The 13,651-nt window shown below is 36.3% G+C and overlaps 1 protein-coding gene across 1 annotated transcript; it reads left to right on the top strand.

Moving 5' to 3' along the window:
- The first annotated feature begins 2,026 nt into the window (after positions 1–2,026).
- Positions 2,027–5,400, top strand: LOC137729447 (uncharacterized). The gene is made up of 8 exons (XM_068468396.1): positions 2,027–2,321; positions 2,507–2,797; positions 2,899–3,182; positions 3,377–3,505; positions 3,818–3,940; positions 4,174–4,281; positions 4,732–4,910; positions 5,078–5,400. The coding sequence occupies exons 1-8, from the start codon at positions 2,171–2,173 to the stop codon at positions 5,199–5,201; spliced, it is 1,389 nt and encodes a 462-aa protein (XP_068324497.1). The 5' UTR covers positions 2,027–2,170; the 3' UTR covers positions 5,202–5,400.
- The last annotated feature ends 8,251 nt before the right edge of the window (positions 5,401–13,651 follow it).

The following is a 13,651-nucleotide window of genomic DNA, read 5'->3' as shown; positions in this document are numbered from 1 at the left end:
GGGTATAACCTCATTATCTCAAGGCAGACCTCGCTATTTTTTGCATCATCAGACCACCAGGGAAGCGCTGAACAAACTCTCCAAGATTAAGGCTGTGAGAATGTTGATCACCTAAATGTTAACGATGATATCCCAAAAGTCGTTGCCAATCGGTCAAGCCGTCACTAAAGGTGATCTCGATCCATGTTCAATTCGGTGAAAGGTGTCGAAGTGTGTAAATATGGGTATATTGAGATTTTTTTTAGAGAATAGAGAGTGAATGATGTAGAGAAATGTGGATTCGGCTCAAAGGTGATTGCAGGATTGGGTTTTTGGGTTGACAACTTTTTTATTAACTATTAAATTATTAAGCATATTCGTAATTTTTTAAATTTGATTAGACTTGTATGACTCGTTTATGTGTCACCTCAACACATGCAAATTTTTTAACAAAATTGTGACGAAATGACTACATTGATTTGAGACACTTATGAGACTACATTGATCAATTTTCAATTTCAAGGACCATTTGGATGTCCCGGGTCAATTTCAAGGACCATTTGTAAGAAGAAAAAAAAAGACTTATGGGGGCCATTTACGTGCCACATCAGCACTTAACATAATTTTTAACGAAAATTGATTTGCGACACCTATTTTCAATGACTAAATTTATTGATTTTTAATTTTAGGGATCATCTTGATGGTGAAGGTCAATTTCAAGGACCATTTGTGATGAAAACCCTTATAACATTGATGTTTTGTTAAATTAAATTAGTATTTGTTAACTCTTTTTTTTTCTTTCTTTTTTGAAGAAACGATATTATTTACACTAAGGGAGAGGAGGTGAGCTTAGCCTCACAATGGACTAGTAATAATATGGTTCAAATTCATCTTTGGCTATAATTGAACCTAAGACCTCTCATTTAAAAGTGAATAGGAATATCACTAGACCGTAGTACTAAGTGGCTAATATTTGTTATCTTTGTTCTACAGGATGTGCTTGTTCTTATAAATTACAAGGTGAACGATTGATTTTAATGCCATGGCTATTCAATTAATTGTATATGCGAAGGAGTTTTTATCACTTTACTACTTCTGCTTGTTGTGGCATGTTTCTTACTTTAGATGGTTGCGAACCCCGGCTCTCGATTAAACACCACTCCTACAAGTTGTGATCAAATAGACTTCAGTTAAAGTCGCTAGTTGTTACTAATAGGGTTATAGTTATAGCTGTTATTACTAAGATTTTTTAATCATGAAGAGTGGTTGTGACTCAATGCTTATTAGTCCTTATAAGGGATGACACATGATTACTATGTTTTAACTAAAAGGATGTTATGACTGAAAGTTGGAATTTGGTTTAATTTTCTAGTAACAAAGTATGTTGTTGCTAATACATTTTAGTCAGTCAATATGTTTTCTTGTGATTAAATCAATTAGTTACGAGGTTTTTAGTCACAATCCTTTCTCTTTTGAAGCCCCAACAAACCAATTCAAACCATACTACTCTAGTTACTTAAAAAAATTCCAATATTTTCTTCGGTTAACACAAAATCCCCCTATATTAACAAATCCATGTTTAAGTAAACCTGCATTAAGCTTCTAGCAACGACCCACCTAAAAACTCACTCAATTTTTCTTCGTCCAAACTCAATTTGACATGGATAATCTCTTAATTTTGTCATTAACACCAGAGTGTATAGATATGATTGTTTTCTGCTATTGTAATAAAACGTCATCTGAAATGACGAATTTACAATTAAACTAAAAGCAGAATGTAACATTTGATTGCTCAATCTCCAGCCTACTCATATCCATTACCTTATTCATCATTTTTTTGGGTGTCCCAATCAAATTATTTTGTGTGTATTTATCTATTATTTGACAAAAATAAAATTACAAGGTTAGAGAAAAAAAGAATGAGAAGAAAATGAGAACGTAAAAATTATATTTATTTAAACACCCAATAATTTTAGTGACAGGTGGGATGACATAATTGGCTGTGAGCAAAGTCTGATGGCAGACTAGTAACCCTCAAATCAAATCTCAGACCATCCCTGGTTTTCAAATCGGCGCGCTGCCTTTTGCCACCCACTCTCTCCACTCTCAACTCTCCAGAACTCTACTACCATCATCCATCCCAGGCCACACCACAACCCAGTGCGGTCGGACGGTGCCGGAAACTGCAGAGATGGGCCCACCGAAGAACGCCGCCCGTACGATCTCTCAGGAGGCCTTCGACGAGGTGGTGAAGGAGAACATGGAAGATCTCGGCATGGACCCCACCGAGGCCCTCGAAGACGCCATCCAAACGCTAACTCTCCAGGGCGTCGATCTCTCCGGTACTCTTCTCTCTTACACCCCTAAATCCCCCAATACGATTCGTTTTGTAGAAAAAGTAAGAGCAAACAGAGAGATTGCTGCAATTTCTATTCCCGCATTTTCTCGGAAACCAAACAGAACCCATTTGATGAATGCAGCATTTGTTTCGTTTTGTTATGTAAATTTTAGTTCTTTTGTTTGGCAGGGATCGTGACCTGTGTCCCCGGAGAGGGTAGTGTGAAAGACAATCCTGTGTTACAGTGCTTGGATAGATTGAGCCAGTTGAATTCTAGTCCAAACAGTCAAATTGGCGATGAAGTTGTGGATTTACTTGATAAACTTACCGAGCTCTGTAAAGCCGAAGGTTCTGGGAATGCAGCAATAGCTTCTAGAAATGGAGGGGTTGAAATAGTTTGTTCTATATGTTCTAAGATTGAGATCGGGTGCGAACGCGCTGTTTTTTTGGCGTTGAGGGCATTGGCTTCATTGCTACATGGTATGATGGACAGTGTATCTTGCTTCTTTGGTTTCTCATGAAGTCTTTCTAAGACGTTGCATGAGTTGTGTGTAATTTTCTGGATTTTTGTTGATTTGTAGATTTGCAAAGTAGAGAAGCATTTAGGGCAAGTGGTGGACCAAAGATTTTGGTGGGTATTCTAACTGATGGATTTGAGAATATTGACATAGTGAGTAGTGGTTTTTCTGTCGTTGCTGCGGCTGCAACGAGTAATGAGGTCATAAAGGAGTTATTCATGGAGTTGAAGATTGATGAGCTTATTCTGCGAGTATTGAGTGTAAAAAGGGAAGTCAGCATTGAGAGTTTGTATGATGCTATACGGGTTCTCTTAACACCTGATGATAATCGTGTTTTGGCTTCACAAGTAAGTTGAGGTTTATTGCAAAATTCCAGCAATTTTTTTTTTTTTTTTTTGTCTCAAATGTAGAACTGTAATAAACATAAATGAGTTGAGCGATAGTTCATGATTAGATATCCAGAAGCTTCTTTATGGAACCTTTTCATTCAAGTGTTTATAACATGTTCCTTGACGACTAATGCCGTGAATGCAAAATTCAGGTTTATGGTTATGCGCGGAACTTTGCCAAAATTGGAATTGCTGGAGCTCTGGTTGAATCAGTACGTGCGGGGCTTAGCTCATCTAGTCTTGTTTCAGCAAGCATTGCTTTAAAGGCTGTCGCTGTCAATGTAAGACTTTTGTAATCTGATGCGATACAAATTAAGAGTTGATGTTTTAATAATGACTGTTTGGCCTTCATAGTTTTAATGTTCAGTCAGTGTGGAACATTCTGACTTGTGTGTTAGACTTTGTTATAAGATCAGTTAATCAATTCATTATTTTCACCCTATATGTCCTTTTTGTTCTTTGATCGGTACGACTTATGACTGGAAAATGTGTCTGAATGATATGGAAATTTACTAACAACTAATGTAATATTTTGTACGCTGAATATTTTCTTGTTCTAATTCTGTTATTTATTGGTCTTCAATTTTCCACAGGATGAAATATGTACATCCATTGCCGAAAATGGTGGAATTGATGCAGTTCTCTTATGTATTGATGACAGTAGTGAACAAGGCAACAAAACTGTTGCTAAAGTTTGCTGTTCTTTGCTCTGCAAGGTCTAAATCACACTTATCATTTGCATGTGAATTGGCTTACTATTTAGCTTTTGAATCCAAAATTGAATGTTTTAAATTTCAACTCTATCTTCTATGGTTTTATATAGAACTCTTGGACCACAATTCGTGTGAGTAAATACATTCGTTATCATTTACTCGTGCTACTTAGAAAATTATTGGTGTTACTTTCTGGTGAAGCACTTTAGTGCCTCTTATGCATTATTGTATTTTAGTTGGCAGGAAGTGACACAAATAAGAATGCCATTGTTGAGAAGAAGGGTATGGATAGGCTAATGAAACTGTCATCTAGATTTTTTGATGACCCTTCTATCCTTCAAGAGGTAAGGAACCACAATTCTTTCACATTGAATTTGCGTACTTTTGAACACATTATGGGGCTGAGGTTTCCGTTCAAGGGAAATTCTCAGTTTATGTGCTAGTATCGCTAGATGTTAGCTGTATTTTTCTGAATGCTTCAACTCTTGCATTCTGTATTCATCTGAATCTTTCAACTGTTGCATTTTAGGTTTCTATAGTGTCACTGTAAGTTGATTGGATGACTTTAATGATATGGCAGAGTTAACATTCTCGTTAGCAAGAAAATGTTGTGTCTTTGTTTGAATTTTAATATGGAAGAATGCTGAACGAAATATTTTCAGCGATGAGATCCTTGCGAAAGCATAATGTTGAAATGATTTCCCAAACTGCTAATTCTAACTGTGATTTGCAGTTGATACAAACATTTGTTCTTTTGCTCAATCTTCGCATTGATTCTTTCTGTTATGGTTCAGATTATGGCTGTTATTTCTGTACTCTCCTTAAGGTCCCCAGACAATGCAGCCATTGCCATTGAAGCTGGGGCTGGAGAACTTGCCCTCCAAGCTATGCAGAAGTTCCCTGCGGCACAGCAAATGCAGAGGAACTCCTGTCTCATGATTCGGAATCTTGTCTCAAGAAACGCAGCCAACAGGCAAGTCTTTTTGTTATAAATGCATCTCACTCCCCGTGACACTTTCTCTTCCCGTCTTTTCGTTTTCAGTGTCACATCTATTTTCTCATATCATGCATGGCATTGTTTTTTGCTGTGGTTCTTGCATAATACCCAACTCTTGTGATATCAATTTTTTCACTTCACAGAACTATTCTGCTCAATAGCGGTATCGAGAAACACATAAGGATGGCCAAGCAAAACCATGTAAGTTGTAAGGAAGCCGCTACCGATGCATTGAGGGATCTGGGACTGGACGACTACAACTTGTAAACTTCAAAGTGCATATACTCCTGTTTCTTGAACCACAATTTTGCGTGCTTAGATTATCTTCCCTGTTTGCTTTAGCATTTGCATGAGCGCTACTTTAATGTATCTTTTGTGACAGTATGTTGTTACAGCCTTTTAATTGGCCCCGTTGCTGAAGATGGTACAACAGACCGTAATCTTTATTTTTCCTGAAATTCCTTTTTTCCTTTTCATGTTTTAGTTTATGCTCTTAGGCTTGTGATTAAAGTAATGAACTATCAACCAATAATTATATAGGTTTCGTTTGGCAGCTTGGACTGTACTGACTATTTTTGTTGGATAGGATAAATAGCCACCGGATAGTACTGACTAAATTAGTCGGGTGTTTGGTGCAGTATCGGACTAGTGATCGTATTATTTATACTGTGTTTGGTATTATACTAGATAGGAGGAATCAAACTTCAAAAAAAAAAATTTTTAAAAAAGTGAAATCATTTTTTTGTTCCCAGATCTCTCCGCACCCCCCAAACACCCTCCCTCTCTCTCCCTTCTTCCCCGACTGCCGAAGAATCCCAAATAATTGTTCCCCAGCTCTCTCCGCCACACCCCCCAAACTCCCTCCCTTTCTCTTCCATATTCTTCTTCCCCGACTAAATAATCCGGGCGTTTTGGTTGGTTTTATTAAGCGGGTGTATACTGTGTTATCTTATCGGACCGGTTAAATTAATCCGGTGCTTATTTAGTACGAGTGAACGCCAAACACCCGAGTCCGTATAACTAATCCTATCCGATCCTTTATCCGATCTGCCAAACAGGGCCATATACACACTACATAGGCTTGGCAATTTTTGACACAACCCGTTATTCCGACACGAAATTAACAGGTTTTCGGGTCGATAGATAATGAATCGAGTCATTAAAGGGTGATCCGATAAGCACTTGTTATGATATATACATGGGTAATCTGTTATACGATAAGAAAAATATTAATTTAATAATTTTATACTACTGAAAAAAAAATACTATAATTAACAAAAGTAGGATTTCATTCCAAACTGAATTGAAAGTTAAAATATAAATATATATAGATATATTTAAATTAGGGAATTTTTATTAGCATTCCAAAAATCTCATTCTACACTTCAAACTTTCTATATTGGGAAAGAAAAATACACTTGTGAGGAGTGTAGAATGAGATTTTTGGAGTGCCAATAACACTTCTCTTAAATTAAATTTAAAAAATTGATAACCGTTGGATCGGTTGAGATCTAATCTCGGCCGTCCAATGTTTTTCTTAGCCATAATTAGACTCTTTCTCTCATTCTCTAAGGTTTGAATTGAAGTAGCTGCGCTCTCTCTCTCTTGATCTGAACTCTCAAATCTCAATCTTGAATCTCAATTCCGGCACACCATGACTCCACAACCACCCTCTCTAGTCTCCTTCCACCACACCATTGTTACCACTTATGACCCAGTAACCCACCACCAATTGATCTGCTACTTTTGTCTTCGATTCTCTCTGGATCGAGCGAATCTTGTTAAGATATTTTGTAGTAATATTTATATGGTAATGTGGTAATAATTTTTCTTAATAGGTCATAACGGGTTGGTCATTTTACTTATTGGGTAAAATGACCTGACCCATTAAGAACCTGTTAAGATAATGAGCGTGACACAACATGGTCCGTTAAGATAACAGATATTACACGAAAACGACGAAAACACGACAAACACAACCTATTTGCCAGGCTTACACACACATATATATCTAAAATAAATCATCATAAATAATTTACAGTCCAACATAGTTTTGTTTTGTTTTTTGGGAAACTATAGTCCAACAAAGTTACAAAAGCAATAAGAATTCTACACTTATCGAAATCTTTCTCATCATATCGTTACGCACTTGGGGGAGAGCTTTTTCCATGAAGGGGTGAGCATGGGGCACTTGGTGCGAAGGATAACACCCATGTCGTGAGCCAATAAGCTGTTGAAATTTTGGCTCGCTTACTGATGGAGTGGGCTGTAATCTATCATGATCCGGTTTTACAATAAGCATGTGATCTGGTTGGAGGCGCTTCTACAGGTCATTCGCACTTTGGTCTTCTTTCCGGTTGGGAGTTCTCATCTCCCTCCGTGTACATTACTGCAGAATCGGCATCGGTCTACGCAGCGTCAACAGGGTAGGTTGGGGTTGGCATAGGCTCGTGTTGTCCCTAGTTGTGAAGACACTTGGCAGATTGGAGCATCCGCCCCGATGCCTCAGATGTACTGGGCATTTCTGTCGCCGGGTCATTCTGACCAGAAGCTAAGCTAGAGTGTTGGCCACTAGTGATCAACTGCGATGACATTTGTAAGAACCAAAATACCACCTCCCTAGAGTGATAACAGTGCACGCTCACTATGCAAGACTAGACCCGGCGGGAAGAGAAGGCCAAGTACTGCCCCATGGGGGAATGATCTATCAGGTGGTTCCCAGTGTGAACAAAAGTAATCAATCCCGTATCGTGGTCAAAGCACTCCTGGCGACTTCGGAGTACGGACTCAGCCAGCTGTCTTCACTCAGGTGCTAAATTGTTTTATCAATGTGTGGTGAGATACCTTCTATATATTAAAAATAAAAGCTAATACACTGTTGACGATGAACAGAAAATCTAGTTTGGTCTAAACCACACTTGAGAAAAGAATGAGGAAGTTAGATAGTGCTGGTTTCAAGAATTTTTTTTTTTGTATATATCTTGTAGTTTTTACAAAAATGATCTCTGAAATTGACTCACACCATCAAAATGGTTCCTTAAATTGAAATTTGATCAATGTAGTCCTTGAAAATAAGTGTCACTAATCAATGTGGTCATTCTATCACAATTCTATAAAAAATTATCTTATGTGCTGATGTGACATACAAATGGGTCCCACAAGTCATTTTTATCACAAATGGACCTTGAAATTAGCCCACACTATCAAGATAGCCTTTGAGATTGAAAATCGATCAATGTAGCCCTTGAAAATAGGTGTTGCAAATCAATGTAGTCCTAGAATAGGCGTCTCAAATCAATGTGGTACTTTCGTCACAATTCTTTTAAATTTTTTGTTATGTGTTGATGTGACACGTAAATGGGTCCCACAAGGCTAATTAACTTAAAAATAAATTAGAAATAGGTTTAATAATTTAATAATTTAATAATTAAAAAAGCTTTCAACCAAAAAATCAATCTTGCAATAACCTCGGTTTCCAACCCACACTCATCTACCTCCATCTATGGTAACCTTCTCCGTCTCTTTTTTGAAAAAAAAAAAAAAAATTATCACGACACCCATCTTTACACCCTTCGACACCATTCACCAAATTGGGCCAGGATGGAGACCACCTTTGGTGACGGCTTGGCTTAGAATGATTTCTATGACATCGCCATTAATATTCGGACGATCAACAACCTCATAACCTTAATCTTGGAGAGCTTGTTGGACGCTCTCCCAGTGACCTTGGTGATACACAGAACGGTGAGCTCTGCCTTGAGATAACCCCCTTGTGCAAAAAGGTATTTTGACAATTAAAAATTAAACCCACATCAACACATGACAACATTTTTGACAGAATTGTTATGGAAGGACCACTTTGATTTGTCACACCTATTTTCAGGGACATTGATCGATTTTCAATTTCAAGGATCATCTTGATGATGTGGGTCAATTTTGAGGATCATTTGTGATAAAAAAAAGTTGTAAATCTTATTGGACCCATTTATGTGCCACATCAACATATAATATAAATTTAGACAGAGTTATGGTAGAATGACCATATTGATTTGTGACACCTATTTTCACAGACTACATTGATCAATTTTTAATTTCAGAAACTATTTTAATGGTGTGCATGAGTCAATTTTAAGAACTATCTGTGATAAAAACCATATATTTTGTTGTGACCTTCAAATTTCCACACAACTAGATATGGTGGACACAGAAGATCAGCACAAAGAGCAGTAGATGCCATATATTGTGTACGTCCTACATTCTAAAATGGTGTTGGTGTGGACAGTAGTGGACTGGTGGTGGCTGGTTGGCATGGAAGCTGGGACAAAAGCTACTCGCATCACGTGGAATTTTCATAAACCAACACACACAGCAACAAGAGTCACCCATCCATCAACCTCTTTAGGCCACCATGTGATGATGTCGTCGGATAAATATATGAAGGTGGAATTTCCATATGTCCAATTTTGTACGATTTTCCTCTATTATTTGCTTTTTGTTTCTGCAAAAGGAAATTATACGTACATATATAACATATCAGCATCAGTCATTACCATATACAGAAGAACCAAGGTTTGCTTGCTGATTCTTTAGCCTCTATATATATGTTGAAGAGCTCAGCTAGCCAGAGGTCTAGGTGTCTCGGTCTCCGACTTATCATTGGCAATAATCAGGGCTATCAGGGCATATAAACGAATGTGCATCACTCTCGACACTGATATGACTCACCATATATAGTCCAATCCAACCAAATAAGTTACAAATACTAGTAAACATTTCTGTATTTCGACCTAAACAAAAAGTAAATATATTTATGACTGTTGTAATATTGTCTCAAAGAGCAAAGAACGTAATCACGAGCGTTTACATATTTTTTTTCAAAACTTTCATACTTGTAAATTAATTATTATTTTTTTATTTGCTTTGGTACTTTGTAAGAAAATATAAATATTCATAATAATTAATTTACAAGTGTGAAAAATGTTAAACAAATATGCAAATGCCCATGATCTCCTCCACGCTTTGATGATGGGCACATTGTCATTTGAATTTTTAAAACCCTGTAAACCCTCGTGAACATTATTTTTAAGGGAGTTCAAAATAACTAAAAGTTCATAATAATTAATATATATGTTTGGAAAATGTGAAAAAAAATATATAAATGCTCATGATTGCATCTTCTACGTTTGAATGATGGTTATATTGACGTTTGGATTTTTAAAACCCTCCAAACCTTCATGAGTAGTGTTTTTTGTTGAGTGTAAAATTAATCAAAATTCATAATAATTAATGTATCCGGTGTGAAAAATGTAAAAAATATATACAAACGCTTGTAGTGACAAGCTCTACAACTTTGTGAAGGGGGTCAACTTCTAAATCGACGCCAAAATCCACAAACCCTAGATTTGTATTTAACCGTCAATTGTCATTTACATTTACACTCCATTCTTCTCACTGGGTTTCGTTTTTCAGATTTTCTTTTCTAAAAACGTGATCTTTTAGGGATGCATAAAGATGAATGCTTTAGACCTTTGATATCACGTTCAGATTTTTACAGTTGGTGAAAGTATTGCTTGGAGTTTATAAAGTCTCTAGAAAGTGTACAATATCGACTCATATTTCAGTTGATCATAAATATCAGATGATATCAAAGATTCGACCTGTTTATTATTATGCATGCATCCACTAAAAGATCATATTTTCAAAAAAGAAAATTTGAAGAAGAAAATCCGATGAGAAGAATGAACTGTAAACGACAATGACAACCAATGGTTAAATACATATCTAACGTTTATAGATTATGGTGTTGAATTCCGGAGATGATTCTTTTCATGAAAGTTGTAAGGTTTGTCATTACAAGCATATGTATTTTATTTATTTATTTTTTTACATTTTCGCACCTGTACATTAATTATTATGAATTTTTCACTCAAACAAAAAACATTATTTGTAAGGGTTTCGAGGGTTTCAAAAATCCATACAACAATGTAACTATATTCCAAGTGTAAAGTATACAATCATGAGTGTTTGTATATTTTTTTTCACATTTTGTCACACTTGTATATTAATTTTATGAATTTTTTATTTATTAATGTAGAGAATTCGATCATGAGCATTTACCTTTTTTTCATATCTTTAACACTTGTAAATTAATAACAAGAAAAACAAATTACATTAAAATTTATAATAATTAATTTACAAGTGTGAAAAACATAAAACAAATATGCAAATGCTTGTGATCACATCCACTACACTTTGACAATGAGTTGATCACCGTTTAGATTTTAAATCCCTCCAAACCCTTGTGAACAATGTTTTTTAGGTGGTGTTGAAATTGTGTGATAATTCATAATAATTAATTTACAAGAGCAAAAAATGTGAACAAATTATGGTGATAGTCGTGATTGCATCCCTTACACTATGACGATGGCTACATCGTCGTTGGAATTTTTATGGTTTAGGTTTAGGATTTAGGGCTAGGGTTTAGTGTTTCGGGTATTGAGACACTAATTTAGTGACAACATGTAGATACTAATTTAGTATGACGTTTTGCATTTATTTTTAACAGGTTGAGTTCGAATCGGGTCATATTACCTGTTCACTTTAACAGGGTTGACACGAACATGATCTACTAAGATATGACACAGATACAACAAATACAACACGGTTGTCAAATCTAAGAATATGGATGACCAACATAGTGAAGAAGGTGAATAAAATAGTAAGAAGTGTAAAAACAATATATATATATATATATATATATATATATATATAATCTAATAATATCACAACTTTCTTCAAAGTCATTGTCCCTCATTTCCTACCCTACTCTGACATAGAAAATAAACAAAGAGATCTATCACCTAGCTCCACTTCAATCTCTAGTAAAGATTATCTCTCATCTGTATACCACTGTAACATTTATTTGTTTATCAATCACAACAGAAGATCAAAACTTGTTTGTTTAATTCATTATTTCTCTTTGTTAACATAGGGTCCTTTTTGGTCCCTAAAATAGTACATGCTTGAAGGAAGATAAAAGCCCAAAGGAGAAAGGAAGACAAAGGCTCAAATAAGAAAGAAAGACAAAGGCCCAACAGAACTGGGAAGGACAATCCCGAACATTATGGACGGCCACTCAACGGTCTAGTTTGCTTGCTAGTAGTAAACTCGAGCATTTCCCCATAAAGTACTTCTTGACCGCTGAAAGTAAGTTGGCATTACTAACAACTTTTGAGCACGAAGTTCTAGGGGCAGGTCTACTTGGGTGGCAACCCCTAGGTCATGTGGTGGCCATTAGTGAGACCAAAAGCTTATGAAGGGACATAAAGACTGACATATCAAACCCTCGGGCTTGGGTTTCCACCAACCCCAGGGCCAAGAAAGGTGCTTAGTACGCGTTGACCAAAGAAAATATGCAAGTGGATATGAACGAGTGTCACTTTGTCACCACGTGTTGACTAAAGAATGGAAGGGCATCTAGTAGGTCATGCCAACGTGCTTGGTTCATCAAATGCAAATGCAGTGAAAAACTCGATTCTAGACTCTTGAGGCTCAATGAGAGCCTATATAAGAAGGACAAATATTCCTTATAACAAGTCTAAATAAAAAGAGAGACTAGATTATATTGAGCGACTAGTGTAACCTTTATTCAATATATCTTAGCACCACAATTGACATAGCCCAGTATTAAGGGTAAACCACTTAAGTCCCGTTGTTAAGTTCTTATTATTTCAATCCCGAGCCCATCTTGGGCTGACCACATTGGTCTTTGTTAACCTCCTAAATTTGATCATTAACACTCCTTTACTTTAGACAGAAAAGACCAAAATTGACATAAACCCCAAATCCTAGTTGTGCTATATGATTAAAAAAATGTTAATTATTTTAAGAGTATTCTGATAAACATATTGTCACATCCCGGCCCGGGCGGGACCATTTCCTGGGCTCGACTCCACCGTAACACGATATTGTCCGCTTTGGGTCACTAGCACACCCTCACGGTTTTGTTTCTGAGAACTCACACGAAAACTTCCCAGTGGGTCCCCCATTATGGGAGTGCTCTCATGCGCTACTCGCTTAACTTCGGGTTCCAATGGAACCCGAAGCTAGTGAGCTCCCAAAAGACCTCGTGCTAGGTAGAGATGGAAATATACATATAAGGACCACTCCCTTGAGCGATGTGGGATGTCACACATATGTTATTAATTTTTACTTGCATTAAAAACTGAAAATTCGTTGGTAACTATTTTCAATTTTTTATTTAAAAAAAAAAGGAGAATTAAAAACTAAAAAATAAAAAGTGAAAACTACTTTTTTTAGTATATAAAATTTGGCTATGAGTTTTCAACACTGTTCTAGGTATCGCTAGGCGGCTAGCCACTGTCCCGATTAATGATTAAGTATTTGAAATTTGAGAAAGGGCGCCTAGATCTGCTGAGGTGCCCGTCTAGACTGCCTAGGCATCTGCCCAAACTCGCCAAGGTTGCAACTCACTTAGATAGAAAATAGATAACTTCCATTTTTCGTTTTATTTTTTTTCAATAAATTGTGAGAGACTTGTTAAATACTAAATGAACACACATTATATGTTTGCTCCCCATGTTTTCATTGTTCCAATACTTCCTAATATATATGTCATTCTATTTTGTAGTTTATGATGAATTTATATGTATTTTTAAGTATAAACAAACACTTATTTACACGAAATAAAATAAATT

Source organism: Pyrus communis, chromosome 3 (assembly GCF_963583255.1).
Source record: "Pyrus communis chromosome 3, drPyrComm1.1, whole genome shotgun sequence".
In the NCBI taxonomy this organism is placed as follows: Eukaryota; Viridiplantae; Streptophyta; class Magnoliopsida; order Rosales; family Rosaceae; genus Pyrus; species Pyrus communis.
This window is presented reverse-complemented; position numbering and strand designations above follow the sequence as displayed.

Excerpts from the sequence above, each read along its gene's own strand:
- LOC137729447 (XM_068468396.1), top strand. The coding sequence starts at position 2,171 with ATGGGCCCACCGAAGAACGCCGCCCGTACGATCTCTCAGGAGGCCTTC. Across the intron at positions 3,506-3,817 it reads TAAAGGCTGTCGCTGTCAAT|GATGAAATATGTACATCCAT; the intron begins GTAAGACTTTTG and ends AATTTTCCACAG. Across the intron at positions 4,911-5,077 it reads TCAAGAAACGCAGCCAACAG|AACTATTCTGCTCAATAGCG; the intron begins GCAAGTCTTTTT and ends TTCACTTCACAG.